The 17,986-nt window shown below is 43.1% G+C and overlaps 1 protein-coding gene across 1 annotated transcript in view; it reads right to left on the bottom strand.

Annotated features, from left to right (window-relative positions):
* Positions 1-17,986, bottom strand: part of LOC132897219 (cadherin-4-like) — a gene marked incomplete at its 5' end in the record, with an annotated part of 970,760 nt that overhangs the window by 498,398 nt on the left and 454,376 nt on the right. Inside the window, one exon of the mRNA XM_060938690.1 lies at positions 15,477-15,500. Coding sequence (XP_060794673.1) covers positions 15,477-15,500 — 24 coding nt within the window. The remainder of the gene's footprint in view (positions 1-15,476; positions 15,501-17,986) is intronic.

Genomic DNA, 17,986 nt, shown 5'->3' with positions numbered 1-17,986 from the left:
TCTTAGGAATTCCGACCTATGATATTTACCAGAAACAATCCAAAATGGCGAGGAATTGACCGAGAAGAAGCGATTTTTTTTGTTGAACTGCTCGTTAGGGATTGATTACTCCATGTCTTCGTTATTAATTGCAATTATGCAAATTTGGATAGAAGCTACAGTATATGCACCCCAGGCAGACCTACCTTCCTGCCAAAAAGAATAAAAATTGGTGAAGAACTGAGAAAGAAGCAGCGATTTTCGTGAAATGTTGATGACGCTGGACGGACGACGGACAACTCATGATGGCATAAACTCATCACCTGTTGGCCAGATGAGCTAATAAGAAGAATTTTTTTTCAAAATTGCTTAGCAGTGTGTGTCAAAATTTGAATGGCTTTCCAAAAAGGAGCTGCATTAGTATTTTATGGTTATTTTTAAGAAGTATTATTATTGTTGCTTGGTTTCAGACATGATGGCATCTTCATCTGATCTTCAGGATTAGCATGGGAAACTAATATAGAAGACAGACAAAAACAAACAAAATCTGATTTTTTTTAAAAAAGCTTAGCAGAGTGTCAAATTGCTAGTATTTCCATTTTTGACTATGAACACTTGTTAGCATTGTTGTTGTTGTTGTTTTTCTTCCTTTCTGCTGCTTGGTTACAGACATGATGGCGGCTTTATCTCAGTTGATTTCTCACAGATTAGCAAAAGAAGTTGAGAAAGAAGGCAAACAAACCAACAAACAAACGTTCCATCTCTGGCTGCATCTGTTTGAGATGGGAAGATACTTTTCCCCACAGAAACCTTGCCACTTTGTTGTTTATTTTTTTCCTTCCTTCCTCCTCTTTTGTGGAGGAATGAAGACCCATCTACCCATCTGCTGTTTCCGTGGCGACACGTTCACAAGGTTTTTGTTTTTTTTTACATTCCAGGAGGAGGAGGACGAGAGAAAGACTGCAGAAGCGAAAAGTTTGTTTAATTGGCGTGACTGTCGGCTTGGTGGAGGGTAAAGTCTTCTCTCACTGCTTTCCTTCAGCATGAATATGCACATCTGTGAAAGTGCGCATGAATTAACAAGGCCAAATGGTCCTCCAGCATTCGGATAAAAGAAACTTGCAACCTTTCTACTTGCAAATATTGTTCTGGGACAGAAGGGAATTGTGTCACCAACTCCCTTTTCGCGAAAAGTAACTAAAGCATGCTCAAAAAGTTGCTAGAAGTCATCAGATGGTATCATGGACTTATTTGCATATACTTGTTACATGAAGAAGGAAGATTTTGTGAAAACGCTTAGAATGTGTGATGGATGGCGGCTCCAGAAAACCACCATCAAAACAGCGCTCCGCTCTTCTCCCAGTTGCTCCCACTGTGCTGAAGAAACAGCGGCGCTTCAGCAGGATTGTTTTAGACAGCCAGAAGCAGCATGGCCAGGGGGCGGGGCCTGCTAATCACACACGCCTGGAGCAGCATAAGCGGTGCCTCAATTCACCCTCCTCATGCAGCCAGGGGAGTATAAATAGGCACCATGATTCTCAGAGGTTAGTTAATTCATGGAAGCGTATTGTGGCTCATGGTCTCTCTCCCTCTCCGTTTTGTGCCAGGAAACCTCACCGACAACAAGGAAGAAGACGGCGAGCTCGAGCCTGTTGCATGCTTCACTGGCGTATGCCCCCGCTATCCCTGCCTCTGGGAAGTCGGCAATCTCCGGCGCAGTCAGCGGTGGCCAGTGACTCTGCTCTAGGCCCGCTTAAGCTGCCTGCCCCCTGCACAGACTGCACCGCTCTCAAGTTACACTCCCTTCTCACTTCTCCTACACTTGTTTACTATTACATTTCACTGGATTTTTTGCACTGAGACGTAGGTTTTGTGTCTGTGTTCTGACCACTCAGCAGCGCAAGGTTTACAAATGAAATAGAATATAGTTTGGCATAACAATGATGCGGGGCGGCACGGTGGTGTAGTGGTTAGTGCTGTCTCCTCACAGCAAGAAGGTCCGGGTTCGAGCCCCGTGGCCGGCGAGGGCCTTTCTGTGCGGAGTTTGCATGTTCTCTCCGTGTCCGCGTGGGTTTCCTCCGGGTGCTCCGGTTTCCCCCACAGTCCAAAGACATGCAGGTTAGGTTAACTGGTGACTCTAAATTGACCGTAGGTGTGAATGTGAGTGTGAATGGTTGTCTGTGTCTATGTGTCAGCCCTGTGATGACCTGGCGACTTGTCCAGGGTGTACCCCGCCTTTCGCCCGTAGTCAGCTGGGATAGGCTCCAGCTCGCCTGCGACCCTGTAGAACAGGATAAAGCGGCTAGAGATAATGAGATGAGATGAGATAACAATGATGCTCAGTGTTTGGCATTGAGAACTATTTCAATCAGCATCTGGTCAGAGGGAATAGTGGAAGTCAGTGATTAGTCAGTGGGAATAATGGTGATCAATGATTAGTTATTTGGAACAATGGTGATCAGTGATTAGTCATTGGAAACAAGTGCAACCAGCAATTGGCTGTTGTGAGGAATAGTGATCAGTGATTTGTTTAGTCGGACTAATGGTGGTCAACGATTAGTCATAGGGAACAATTGCAACAAGTGATTGATCGGAGATTGTTTAGTAGGACCAGTGGTGGTCAGTGATTAGTCACTGAGAGCAACTGCAACCAGTGATTGGCTGTTGTGAACAATAGTGATCAGTGATTGGTTAGTAGGACTAATGGTGGTCAGTGATTAGTCACTGGGAACAATTACAAACTGAGATTGGCTGTCATGAACAATGCTGATCAGTGGTTGCTTAGTAGGACCAATGGTGGTCAGTGATTAGTCATTGGAAACAACTGAAATTGGTGATTTGATGTTGTGAACAATAGTGATTAGTTAGTAGGACCAATGGTGGTCGGTGATTAGTCACTGGGAACAATTGCAACCAGTGACTGGCTGTTGTGAACAATATTGATCAGTGGTTGGTTAGTAGGACTAATGGTGGTAAGTGGTCAGTCAGTGGAGACAATTGCAACCAGTGATTGGATGTTGTGGACAATAGTGATCAGTGATTGGTTAGTAGGACTAATGGTGGTCAGTGATTAGTTATTGGAAACATTGCCATCAGTGATTGATCAATGATTGTCTAGTAGGACCAATGGTGGTCAATGATTAGTCATTGGGAACAATTGCAACCAGTGATTGGCTGTTCTGAACAATAGTGATCAGTGATTGGTTAGTAGGACCAATGTTGGTCAGTGATGAGTCATTGGGAACAATTGCAACCAGTGATTGGCTGGTGTGAACAATAGTGATCAGTGTTTATTCATGGGGAACAATGTTGATTAGTGAAACATAATTGGAAACAATTCTGATCAGTGATTGGTTGTTGGGGAAAATGGTGATCAGAGATCAGCCCATGCAAATAATGGTGATCAGTGACTGGTCACTGGGGACATCAGCTCGCTCATGTGCAACTCAGTCAGGCTTTACACACTGGTGCTGAGTCGAGTAAACCTGCACTCTGATCTCAGATAACCAGTGGCCTTGGTGTGACCTGGAGAGCAGTTGTGAGTTTGGAACAGTTGCTAACATCTGTTTAAACAGTTAGTAGATTTGAAAAAATAAAATAAATAAATAAAATCTCTCAGTGGCGGCACGGCGGTGTAGTGGTTAGCGCTGTCGCCTCACAGCAAGAAGGTCCTGGGTTCAAGCCCCGGGGCCAGCGAGGGCCTTTCTGTGTGGAGTTTGCATGTTCTCCCCGTGTCCGCGTGGGTTTCCTCCGGGTGCTCCGGTTTCCCCCACAGTCCAAAGACATGCAGGTTAGGTTAACTGGTGACTCTAAATTGACCGTAGGTGTGAATGTGAGTGTGAATGGTTGTCTGTGTCTATGTGTGAGCCCTGTGATGACCTGGCGACTTGTCCAGGGTGTACCCCGCCTTTCGCCCGTAGTCAGCTGGGATAGGCTCCAGCTTGCCTGCGACCCTGTAGAAGGATAAAACGGCTAGAGGAGATGAGATGAGATGAAATCTCTCAGTAGTGAATGAAGTTTAAAAAAAAAAACTACCAACAAAGTCACTAAGTTGGTAAACACTTGAAGGGAACTTTCCATGGGGATTGGAAGTGGTGGCGGTGATGCTGCTGCTGCTGATGATGATGGTGTGTGTGTGTGTGTGTGTGTGTGTGTAATGCCATTAACACTACACAAGTGTCAATCCCATGTGGACAACAGAAACTCTACATAAAACTAAGTGTCAGTCCCTCACATTCATCACACAGACTGCTCTCATTCAATAATAATGAGCTGTTTACTTCTTTTTTAAAACTTCCTTACACATTTCTATTACTTCCTGTCAAAAAAGGGGGGGAGGGGAGGGGAAAGAACACTCCACAAGATAAATCTTCAGAAATCGAGCTGTCATTATTTGAGCTTCATATGTCTGAAGAACTGAAGCCATGTCGCCATATTTTAATGATCAATGAAGTGTGTTTGTGGGTTTGGATGATAAGGAGAATGAGATGGGTAGAGAGAGAGAGAGAGAGAGAGAGAGAGATGTTTAATATTCAATCACACAGTTAAAACACAACTTGAAAACTTAACTGCTTTTGAAAATGCCATTGATAAATCTGTGGGGAACCGAATTAGAAATAAACAGACTTAAAAAGACTAAATGAGAGAGTGATAGACTGACAGATGTTAACCATCACAACACTGAAGTGACAGCAAATTAATAAATAAAGAGAGGGAAGTGTTGAGAAATAGAGAAGAACTTCAACATGGAAAAAAAGATAAGGACAGAGAAACACAGAAGCAGAGTGGGAGTTACAGAAGTGGAGTAAAAGAAGACGACAGTCGGGAGTCAGACGAAGTTAAATGGCAAGTATTTCGTAAGAAATAGCATGGAGAGATGGAGAGATTAAGTGTCTAAGTGAGGCGAAAAAGAATAAAGACAATTGGAGAATAAGATGGGAAAAGAGATGAAAGAAGATACGGTTCATAAAGATGAATACGATGGTGAGAGATAATTACAGAGAGAGATGGATAGACGGAGAAAATAAGTATTAAGTAATAGACGAGAGTCAAGAAAACTATTTAATTAAATTAGATAATTAGGTAAACAAAGAGAGGAAAAAGAGAGACTGATAGAAAAATGAGAAGTGGGAAAGAGAGGAATGGTACGGTAAGAAACATGGAGAAAGGAAAAAAGGGTTGGGGAACATTTGAGAGAGAGAGAGAGAGAGAGAGGCTTGTTGATAAAAAAGAGAAAGAGCTGACAAGAAGATAAAGACGCAAATAGATTTAGCAAGGATAATGAGGTAAATATACATAGCAAGGCTATGAGAGAGAGAGAGAGAGAGAGAGATATGGATGCATATTGATGGAAAAAGAGAAAGATTAACAAGAAAGGAAAATAGAAAAAAGTTAGAAGTAATAAGGTAAATAGACAAGGCAGAACGAGTGATAAATGGGGTAATGGAGAGAGAGAGAGAGAGAGAGGTGAACAAAAATCAGACTGATAGAAAGTAAGTTGGGGAAAGAAAAGTGGCAAATAAATTGATTAAGAGAGAGAGAGAGAGAGAGAGATATTGATGGAGAAAAAAGAGATGAAGTGGATGAGAGAGAAAGACATTCGGAAATAGCAAGGAGGACAATGAAGAGAAGAAGTGCAAGAGAGTCAAAATGATAAAGGGATAGATGGGCGGAAAGAAAGAGTTACCAAAGGGTCAGTCTGAACGGGAATAGAATTAGTCTGGGATTCAATTCAAAGCCAATTGAATTGAATGGGAGTGAATGCGGGAAGACAAAACGGGATCCTCTTCCAGTAGCTGGTAATTTCACTTTGCTCAGAGCTTATGCAAATGAATGAGCCAACGGGAAACAAGACCAAAGCTGTCCCTTCTCGCTAACATCCCGCTAACATCGCTGATCGCTAAACTGAACCACATCACATCACACCGCCACATCGTTTGATTTTTGCTCCACCGTGTGGAAAATTGGAGTGAAAGTGTGACTATTGCTTAAAAGAAAAGAGGAAAAAAGTGTGAATTTGTCAGACTGGAAAGCTTAACGAGTGTGCTTAAACACCCAGAACCTTTACAAAGCATATTCATGAGTCGCAGGATCGATGAACGGCCGTAGTGATGAATCGATTCTCAGTTGGACTAATTGACAGGACGAGTGCTTAACTACACTCTCGAGGGGGAGAAGAGTCAGAGGATCAGATATGACCTCCGAATTACAGATAAAACCTCTAATTCCCCTAGAGAAAGACGAAACACGACACGCACACTTCACACGGTAACCTTTCATGTTGTTTTTTTAAAAAAAGGTTAAAACATCTCATCTCATTATCTCTAGCCGCTTTATCCTTCTACAGGGTCGCAGGCAAGCTGGAGCCTATCCCAGCTGACTACGGGCGAAAGGCGGGGTACACCCTGGACAAGTCGCCAGGTCATCACAGGGCTGACACATAGACACAGACAACCATTCACACTCACATTCACACCTACGCTCAATTTAGAGTCACCAGTTAACCTAACCTGCATGTCTTTGGACTGTGGGGGAAACCGGAGCACCCGGAGGAAACCCACACGGACACGGGGAGAACATGCAAACTCCACACAGAAAGGCCCTCGCCGGCCCCGGGGCTCGAACCCAGGACCTTCTTGCTGTGAGGCGACAGCGCTAACCACTACACCACCGTGCCGCCCAGGTTAAAACATAAGGGTTGATTATTTACTTTTGCAGTTCACATTTGACCTTTCGAAACTTTACTTTCAGTGCCCCAAGTTTCAAGGTTTAATAGCATCCACCTTTTCTCTGCTACTGCTAAAATCACCTCAAATGAAGAGTAAACACTCAGTTGTTTTTTTTCCTGCCATCAAAGCAACTTCCCATCTCAATGAGAATGGAGAATGAGGTTGTCCATTAGCTAATGCTGTACAGCTAATGAGAAAAAGGTCAAAACAAAGTCACTCTACAAACTCAAAATGCTGCAAATGCCACTTAACCGTTCAATTTAATTAATGAATAAAACAAACAAATAAATAAATTATCAAAATAAAAGCTGAAAAACAGCTCAAAATTTCAGCATGTTAAGAGGCTGTAAGTGGTCTGCTGTGGGCTGCTGGTGATTACCACGCTGGTATAAGTCAGCTTTGACTCTCAACGCCCACTCATCCATCACTGTCCTCACTAATGATTCTCCTTCACCAAGTAATCCTAAAGATTCAACCTAACAATCCCCCTTCACTAACCGATCAGTCCTATCTCATCGTCAACCCTAAAGACACCTCATGATGATCTTTCCACACAAGCCTTTGTGACATCCATTCCTGATGATCTTCCTTCACCGTTCATGCAATGATCCTCTTCCATCACCACCTACCCTAAACATCCTCCTCCATAATCCTTCATGATGATATATCCTGACAATTAACCCTAATGATTCCCCTTCATGGTCTTTCCTGATGCCCTCACTATCCTTCTTTACGACCCTCTTTTGTTCTTTGTTTCCATACCCAGGTTTTGGTACCGGATGCTGCGTGCACCATATCTTTGATGTTATGGAGAATTAAGGCTCTTTCTTGCATAAGATTTTGCTGAAATTTTGCCATTACATGTAAATGCAGCAGAGCTCTCCATTGAAATTTTAGCACTCTCACCATCCATTCTGATGGTCCCCACAGTATTAGCACAAATCCAAAAAATCATATCCAACAAGCCTTACTTGTAATACTTCCCCTCCACAATCTCTTATTAAAGATCCTTCCTCACAACTACATGATCCTCCTTCACCATTTAACTTAAAGATCCCCCCTCACCACCCAAACAATCCTCCTTTATCGTCTACCCTCAAGATCCTCCTTCACCACCCAAACAATCCTCCTTCACCATTGATCCTAAAAATCCTCCTTCACCACCCAAACAATCTTCCTTTACCATCTACCCTAAAGATCCCTCCCCAACACCCAAACAATTCTCCTTTACCATCTACCCTAAAGATCCCTCCCCAACACCCAAACAATTCTCCTTTACCATCTACCTGAAAGATCCTCCTTCACCACCCAAACAATCCTCCTAATCCATCTACCCTAAAGATTCTCCCTTACCACCCACCCCCTGCACCACTCAAATGACCCTCCTTCACTTTCTACCCTAAAGACTCTTCCCCACAATCTTCTGGTTATCACTCTCTATCTATCCCAATGATCGTCCTTCACCAGTATCCAAAAAATCCACCTTTTTGAACTTCCCTTGCTTACTCACTGATGATATTCCCTCACTATCCACCCATATGATCCTCCTTTACCATCAACTCTAAAGTATCTCCCTTGCTTCCTCACTTATGATCCTCAGTGACAAACCACTTTAATGATTCTCCTTTACCATCAACTTAAAGATCCCTTGTTCCATTCCTCCCTGATGATATTCCTTCACCATCCTCCCTAACGATTCTCAATCACCCTTCACCCTAATGATGTTCATTCAAAATCAGTCCTAAAGATCATCCCTTATTTCTCCCTTATTCCTCATTTCTCCCTGATGATCTTCTCTCACTGCCCTCCCTAAGTCCTTCCAGATGATCTTCCTTCACTATCTACCCTCATGATTCTTCATTACCATCCTTCATACAAATCCTTCCTGATGATCTTCTCTTGCTCCCTTGCTTATGATTCTCCATGGCAAACCACTCTAATGAGCTCTTTTACCCTTAACCCTAAAGAGCTTCCCTTACATTAGTCCCTTGGGATCCTCCTTCAACACTCAACATAGTCATGCTCCTTCACTATTAACCCTAAAGACCATCATTACAAGCCTTATCATCCTCTCTAATTACTGTCCTTCATGACCAACTCTTAAGATCCTCCTCAAAAATTATGGGTCACAAGCCTCCCTTACAACATGTGCTAATGATGCTCCTTCATCATCAATTCTCAGTCCATCATGTACAATCCTCCATAATGATCTTCCTCTATCATCCAACAAATATTTCTGCTCACTTTCCCTCACCATCTTTTCTCAATCCCTCTTTAAGACCATTCCTTCTTAAGAATTCTACCTCATAATAACTCTGAGTCATCCTCCTTTACTGTTCACTCTCTTCTCTTATCACCTTCCCTCATTATCCTGCACCGACATCTGCTTTCCAAGTATTGCTGACTTAGGACCTTTAACAGTCCTCCCTTCATCATACTCCCTCAAGTTTCAAATCCTCACCTAATCCCCAACAGTCCTCCCTAACTATACAGTACTCCCTTTACAACTCAATATCCCCCATGGACTACCTTTCCAACAATCTGACAACAGCCTTATGATTTTTTCTTGCCCTGCTAACACATGGTGTTCCCTAAAGATACTCCTTAACAGTCATTCTTTCCCAATTCTGCCTTATCACCCTTTCTCACAAAACTGCCTAATGGTATTCCCTCTTTCTTCCTGACAGTTCTCCGCCTTGATTTCACAACTCTCCCTCCTTGTAGTGCATCAAAAAAACCTGACACAAATCTTTTTTTTTTTTTTGGCTGTTTAAGAGCTCCTTCGATGAAAGGGTCTTCATTCGGCTGTTCCTGTTAGGGGTCACCACAGCAGATCTGTTCCACATATTTGATTTGGCAAAGGTTTTTACACCAAATGCCCTTCCTGACACAACTATCCCCAGTCTATCCAGGCTTGTGACTGGCACTAAATATGCACTGGCTTGTGCTGGGTGTTTTTACCTAGTAAGCATGTCTTAGAAGTGTGAGAGGGAACCGGAGCACCCGGAGGAAACCCACAAAGACATGGGGAGAACATGCAAACTCCAACCTTGAACCTTATTGCTGTGGTGTGACAGTGCTAACCACCATACCAACGTGCCTCCCCCTTTGATGAAAGGGTACTATTGGTAAAACATGTTGCATGTCTTCATTAACATGGTCCTGTATGTCTTTAATGCTTTCCACCAATAAAAAAATACTATTTTAGACTTATACAAGGATATGAAGAATGGTAGAATTTCAAGAATTTAAGAACTGCTGAAATAAAAACAATTCTCAGGAATGGACTCAGACTTTTTGACTTGCCTGTACTCAATCAGTGAACTGCGGATATATCTAGCAGATGCTCACCAAGTACAAAGAAATCCCTTCAATCTGTTCTGATTCCTTCCATCTGATGGGGCCCAAATTGCTAAAACCCAGCTTTGTCTAACAGCTGTTCTGTCCTGAAAGCCTCTTTTTCGACTGTCTCCTGCTTTTCTCCCATATTGGACTACAATCCCAGTACAGTGAAGAATAAACTGGCATGAACAGCATCCAACATGATTTCAAATACTGTCTTAGCTACTGCTCTGCTCCCATTATTGCATTATCGTTATGAATATCAACACTAATGTACACTTATTACACTTTGTGTATTAGATCTTGTTAGGTTCTTGGCAGCACACTTCAATCTGCACAGCCTGATGCAGTTAAAAGCCTTAAAATTTAAATTTCATTGGAAAAAAAAAACAACCAATAGTTTATAACAGCTGGTTAGAGGCTCTCGAGGCAGAATGTGTGAAGCAGAGGTCAGAGATACAGTACACATTGGTGCCATGCTGTGTAAAGATTTAAAAGCAAAACCTTCAACTCATATTTGACTGGTGGGCATAGAAGAAGAGAAGATGCTTGCTCTTGTTCTAGTGCGAGCCAGAAGATTAGCAGCTGCAGTTTGAACCAACTGAGGATGGGACATATTTGACTGACAGTGTCATGTAAAGGTCATTGCATTAATCGATATGAATTAATAAGAGTGGCACGGAGATCCATACTTAAGAGAATATGGTAATACATTGACTTTTGCAACTGTATGAAGTCCATACGTACATAGGAACAATGCACGGGTACTACCACAGGGAACCCGATCATAAGTGCAAAGCAATGTGTCTCCTAAACACTGGATCATCGGGCAATGAAATTTGTAACTTTATTCCCATAAGGTAGATGGGTTTTTTATCCAGTGCTTATTTTTAATTTGCTTTTTTTTAACAAATAACATGGGGTTATTTATTAACACCAGTGGCGGCTGGTAGTCTTTCAAACAGGGGAGGCTGGTCGGTTACGATATTTCCAGATTTTAAAAGAAAAAACATCAATTTTGCCCATACTCTTGCCTCTGATCTGGCTGATTGTTGGCAGGGTCACAAACTGTGAAATAACAGGTTCTTTTGGCCCATTAGCCTACTGTCCAATATACATGATGGTGGTGTTGGGGGGGTATATTTTAACATTTTATATTTTAAAATTGTGGCATGTTTAAAAATTGATCATTATTGAAAGCAGCTCTTTGTCAGGAACCTCAGCAGTAATAGCAGAGTGTTCTGGAATAGGCACAAGCACTGACCTTGGGGAGCCAAACATAGAGCTGGGTGCCACACATTTCATTCAATGACACTTTCCCTATATTTTACTTATTTTGACTGAGAAATGTTTTATTGACAATTTTGATAACCCTTCACTTTTAATCCAGGTCTATAGTGTGAAATGTTCTCGGCTGTGTTTTTGTTTAAAAACATTTTCCAAATTGTAGCTGTGTTTAATTCATATCCAGACAAATATATATTCCAATATAATATACTCAGCATAAACATTTTAAATAGATTCTATATTTTTGGTCCATCCATGACATATTACTAAAGTAGCCTATTTACTGTTGTTGATGTGGGTCACTTGCTGTTAGCCAATTCACTTTCTCGTACCAGGGGAGCTGAAAGGAACGAGTATTATTCCCTACCTTTTTCACCAAGTCAATTTGAGGCGTTGATCTACCCTGCTCTTTAATTTTAATTTTTTCCTCGAAAGGAAGACTGGCAAATGGCTTCGCCAAAATTAAATCAGCAATGCTTGGTATCAGTGCGCAGCTTTCTTGCTAGCTGACTAGCCCCCTCAAGTTCAAGTTCAGTCACTCAAATAAACGAAATTTCTGGAACTAAGATAGCAAACTTGACACTATATTTACACTTTATCTCATCTCATCTCATCTCATCTCATTATCTGTAGCCGCTTTATCCTTCTACAGGGTCACAGGCAAGCTGGAGCCTATCCCAGCTGACTACGGGCGAAAGGCAGGGTACACCCTGGACAAGTCGCCAGGTCATCACAGGGCTGACACATAGACACAGACAACCATTCACACTCACATTCACACCTACGGTCAATTTAGAGTCACCAGTTAACCTAACCTGCATGTCTTTGGACTGTGGGGGAAACCGGAGCACCCGGAGGAAACCCACGCGGACACGGGGAGAACATGCAAACTCCACACAGAAAGGCCCTCGCCGGCCCCGGGGCTCAAACCCAGGACCTTCTTGCTGTGAGGCGACAGTGCTAACCACTACACCACCGTGCCGCCCCATTTACACTTTATTTACAATGAAAATATATACAAACTAAAAAAGCTGGTAGAAACCGTATGTAATGAATGAAATCGAAATGTAAGCTGAGCTCTTACAATAAACCACAGCACTTGCGAATTCGCATGGGACTGAACTGATGTTGCCAGATACTGCTGACGTTATCCAGCCCAAAATATGTTCAAAACCCGCCAAAATGCACTTAAAACCGCCCAATCTGGCAACACTGTACCGCTGCCTGTCTATAGTTGAAACGAGCTGTCAATCAATGAAAATATCTGGCCGCTTTCACCAATCACCAGTCTCCTTGCGGAAACTGCCATGTCCCTCCCATGTGAGGCTCGGAGTCCGTAGGCGGGCGTTTTCTCAGTATTTGTCCAATAACCGTCTTGCATTTTGAGATTGAAAAGCACAGAGCTCCCAAATGCCATTGAAGTCCATTGAGGCTGGGAGTCCGTGAGACTCCGTGGACGGGCGTTTTCGCAGTATTTGTCCAATAATCGTCTTGCATTTTGAGATTGACAAGCACATAGTTCCCAATCCACTGAGGCTGGGCTGCATCGCGCTGTCACAAGGGGGAAAAACTCACGCACACATTAGGCGAACTGGGGAAAGTTATAACGGAATGATTTCGCACTGTAGTGGGTTGAGCACATATATTTCTATGATTCTGTATCTGAAATAGCAATGTTATAAGGTCGGCTATAACATAAGCCTAGCGCAATTCATCCTACACGATGTTCGTCATTTTTAGAGGAGGCTGAGCCTCCCTCGTTGTCTTAGAGCAATCGCCCATGATTAACACGCTTTACACTCATTGGGAACTCCACTTTTAGGCAGTGCATAGTCAAAGATCAAAGTGCCTTCCTGTGCCAGGACCTGGCCTTCCCAGGCGATCTCCCGTCCCAGTACTAACCAGGCCCTTAAGGCGCATTGGGGGCACTGATCTCCACTTCTATAGCCCTCGGCCTCTTGTCTATACAGCCAGAGTTACAGGTCCTCTGGTGACTCCCCGCTCGCATCTGGATTGCAGTGTGCCTTGCCAGACTGCAGTAAGTACCATTTTTATGATCATCTTTGGTATGACCCGACTGTGAGTAGAACTCACGGTCTCCCAATTGAAAGGTGGACCCGCTAATGACTAGGCTAGCTCATGGTAGTTAGTGCGTAGCAATGATAATAATCAATTAAAGCATGAATTTCCAGATCTTTGCATGACAATATGTTATAGTTTGGCTTGGGAATTGTTCTTAGCTGGAAAAAAGCTAGTTGTCCTGCTTGTCAAATTTTAGTTCAGAGTCAACAATGATGCCATTCACATCCTACAAGGTGGAGAATACAGATAATTGTTTACACTGGTTTCTTGGTTGTCTTGAAAGGAATTAGAGTGTGCTGTCTTGTGCATTTACTGTTGTACTGTCACATTAAGAGCACTCGGGAGCATTTGAAGATATCCTGACATGCAATCCTGAAAATTTTTTTTCTTTCCATGCTTCCACGGAAGGCGGTCGCATTTTCTGCTCTCCCTCTCCCTCCTTTTTTCCCTGCTTGTGCTTCTGTGTCTTGTCTTGTCTGCTGTACTTTTTGAAGAGACTCTTCCTGCATTACTTTCTAAACTAAAAAAAGCAGGGAATTGATAAACTGGTCTCCTAACGAAACTGACACAGTTTTCTCGACGAGAAGTTTGGGTTCGGGGGAACCCGTTTGTCCTGCCGGAGCGTTTGCGGCTGGTTACACGATGGATGCGTGGGAGCGGTGGCAGGTCATGTGCCTGGCGATTCTTTCTGTGGAGGACATTGAAGATATCTACCTATTCGGAACCATGATTACAGGACTTTTGCTGATTGGATTAGGCACTGCCCTGGTATATCGAGGAAATCAGACAACGGTGACAGCTGTTCAAAGCCCCACAAAGCTGCCCGATATGATTGGAGTGGTGGGCAAAGCTGTTGGCACACAGACTGTGGACATTCAGAACTTTAACCACAAAATGGTTATCTCGGAGCAGCTTTCAGCTTTGCAAGGAATACATTTTTCAGAGATCAATTTGAATAGAATGGATGGAATGGACAGATATGGATGAGCGGTGTGGACGTGCAAAGACTGCGTCTGGAAAGACCAAACAATTCATATCTTATCGACATTCGGTGCCCTGAGACAGCACCGGCCTTGGTTCAGGCCGTTGCTGAGGGAACATTTCCCCCTGAAGGTCACTGCCGGGAGACACTCTCATTCCTTGCATTCCTCTCTAACTCTCCGCGGTCGCCATTTTTACCCCCAGTGTGACAAGCGGGTGCGTGACCAGCGCCTTCATGGCTGCAGGAGCGCACGGCTGCTTGCTTGCGCTGGATTACCTCCTCCCCCTCCTTACCCCCTACCCCTGATTCCCCCCCTCAAGTCCCATGTTTAAAGTGTACTTGTGTTGTTGTGTGCTTATGCAAAGGCTTTTTAAATGTTCCCACACTGTACTCCTGACAGGAGCATGGGGGGGGGGGGGGGGGTTCTTTTTTTCCTTATCTCTCCTCATGTTGTGTTTCCTTTTTATCTTTATCCCTGTCTTCCTGTCCTGTCTACCCTATGTCAATTGTATGTTGTATATGTACGGACAGGTTGACGGCTAATTTCACTGGTACATGTGACTAGTGACAATAAAGGGCATCATCATGCAATAGTACATCAGGAAGAGACACAATGTATAAAAGGAAAGTTGAGTAAATGCAACATTTTGCTGCAGATGCCATTCATTACAATTGCAATAAAACGCAATAATCACGCATGCAGAAAGCTGCCCTTGATGGGAACAGTTTCCAAGTTGTTTAACCAAAACTGGTCAGTTTATACAATGATTATAGAGTCATTATTCACACAGTAACTAAGAAGCCATAAAGATTCCTCTTCCAAATGCTGTTCTGTCTGTTTAAGCTCGAAAGAAATGAAATGATTCAAAAATCCAGCATAAAAATAGTACTTTTCCGACATCATTCATCATCCTACAGGATTCATCATCCTATATGATGGATGATGAAACCATACACATGCTCAGCACAGAGTCTGCTGCATAAATGACCACACACACACACACACACACACACACACACACACACACACACACACACACACACACACACACACGAGTCTGTAGCTCACATCCTACCTGCTCCTGATGACAGCATGGTGTCTGTAAATGAGAAGAGAAAGAAGCAAAGGTGAGAGAAAAGAAAAAAGCAGTAAAGGATGCTGACATTAATGCAGACTTTTCCTGAAATGGATAAATAAAATAAAAATAAATAGCAATGAAAAAACACCTCTCGTACCTATAAAACCACCCTAAAACTGATTATTTTCCTATAACAGCACATCCCCAAGTGTTTCATTCTACTTATTCCACAGCAATGTCAACAATTCAACAATTTCTTTTCAAAATAAATATTACTAAAGAACTACATGCCATAATTGTTACCTGTTTATGCAGAGTTACATATTTAATTAAACTATGGATAATTTCATTTGATTTTAATGAGTAGTTATTGTATTAAATATAAAATGTTATACAGTTTATGAGACTTTAGGTGTCAGATTAACCCTTTTCCTTATATAATAAAGACGACTTTTTATTTATGAACACATTTCTTTTTTAGACTTCAAGTCCAATTTATTTGGACGTCATGTAACTAATATATTTGGTCACTCCACAGGATTTTTGTACCACATGCTCTGTTTACAGAATGCGTAGAAAGGGCATAGAAAAGCGTTCGGTATTTTGCACTGTTTGTTTTTGCTGGCTGTGCCAGTAACTATCAACGAATAATCACCTCAATAGCGCCCCTACAGGATACATTTACCACTTTTAACATCATCCATGGGGCGGCACGGTGGTGTAGTGGTTAGCGCTGTCGCCTCACAGCAAGAAGGTCCTGGGTTCGAGCCCCGTGGCCGGCGAGGGCCTTTCTGTGCGGAGTTTGCATGTTCTCCCTGTGTCCACGTGGGTTTCCTCCGGGTGCTCCGGTTTCCCCCACAGTCCAAAGACATGCAGGTTTGGTTAACTGGTGACTCTAAATTGACCGTGAATGGTTGTCTGTGTCGATGACCTGGCGACTTGTCCAGGGTGTACCCCGCCTTTCGCCCATAGTCAGCTGGGATAGGCTCCAGCTTGCCTGCGACCCTGTAGAACAGGATAAAGCGGCTACAGATAATGAGATGAGATGGGAACATCATCCATGACTGTGTTGGACTGAGGCTGGTTCTAGAGGGCTTGAGACAGGGACTCGTTTTAAATGACGACCGTGTAACCTGTACAATTCAGTTGAAAAACAAACAAATCTGTTAGGGGGAAAAACATAAAAAATAAAAAAAAACATACAATAAGCTGTTTGCATAAGTGTGCACACCCTTAAAGTAATACTTTTCTGAAGCACCTTTTGATTTAATTACAGCATTCAGTCTTTTTGGGTCGGAGTCTATCAGCCTGCCACATCTAGACTTGGCAATATTTGCCCACTCTTCCTTGCAAAAGCGCTCCAAATCTGTCAGATTGCGAGGGCATCTCTTGTGCACAGCCCTCTTCAGGTCACCCCACAGACTTTCAATTGGATTTAGGTCTGGGCTCTGGCTAGGTCATTCCAAAACTTTTTTGGGGTCACTGTCATGCTGAAAGATGAAATTCCTTTTCAGCTTCAGCTTTCTAGCAGACACCTGAAGGTTTGGGGCCAAAATTGACTAGTGTTTAGAACTGTTCATAATTCCCTCCACCTTGACTAAAGCCCCTGTTCCAGCTGAAGAAAAACAACCCCAAAACATGATGCTGCCACCACCATGCTTCACCGTGGGTATGGTGTTCTTTTGGTGATGCGCAGTGTTGTTTTTGCACTAAACATACCTTTTGGAATTGTGGCCAAAAAGTTCAACCTTGGTTTCATCAGACCATAAAACATTTTCCCACATGCTTTTGGGAGAGTTGATGTATTTATAATTTTTTTTTTTTTAATTTAGTTGAGACGGCAGCATGGTGGTGTAGTGGTTAGCACTGTCGCCTCACAGCAAGAAGGTCCGGGTTCGAGCCCCGTGGCCAGCGAGGGCCTTTCTGTGCGGAGTTTGCATGTTGTGTCTGTGTGGGTTTCCTCTGGGTGCTCTGTTTTCCCCCACAGTCCAAAGACATGCAGGTTAGGTTAACTGGTGACTCTAAATTGGCCGTAGGTGTGAATGGTTGTCTGTGTCTATGTGTCAGCCCTGTGATGACCTGGCGACTTGTCCAGGGTGTACCCTGCCTTTCGCCCGTAGTCAGCTGGGATAGGCTCCAGCTTGCCTGCGACCCTGTAGAACAGGATAAAGCGGCTAGAGATAATGAGATGAGATGAGATGAATTTAGCCAAGACTGGATGTTTTTCTTTGACCCTACCTCATAGTCCAGACATATGGAGAATACGGGAGATTGTTGTCACATGTAGTACACAACCAGTACTTGCCAGAAATCCCTGCAGCTCCTTCAGTGTTGCTGTAGGCCTCTCGGCAGCCTCCCTGACCAGTTTTCGTCTTGTCTTTTCATCAATTTTGGAGGGACATCCAGTTCTCGGTTACGTCACTGTTGTCCCATATTTTCTCCACTTCTTGATGACGGTCTTCACTGTGCTCCATGGTATATCTACTGGCGTGGAAATGTTTTTGTAC

Source organism: Neoarius graeffei, chromosome 13 (genome assembly GCF_027579695.1).
Source record: "Neoarius graeffei isolate fNeoGra1 chromosome 13, fNeoGra1.pri, whole genome shotgun sequence".
Taxonomy (NCBI): Eukaryota; Metazoa; Chordata; class Actinopteri; order Siluriformes; family Ariidae; genus Neoarius; species Neoarius graeffei.
The sequence above is the reverse complement of the archived record's forward strand: the minus strand, read 5'-3'. Positions and strand labels throughout refer to the sequence as shown.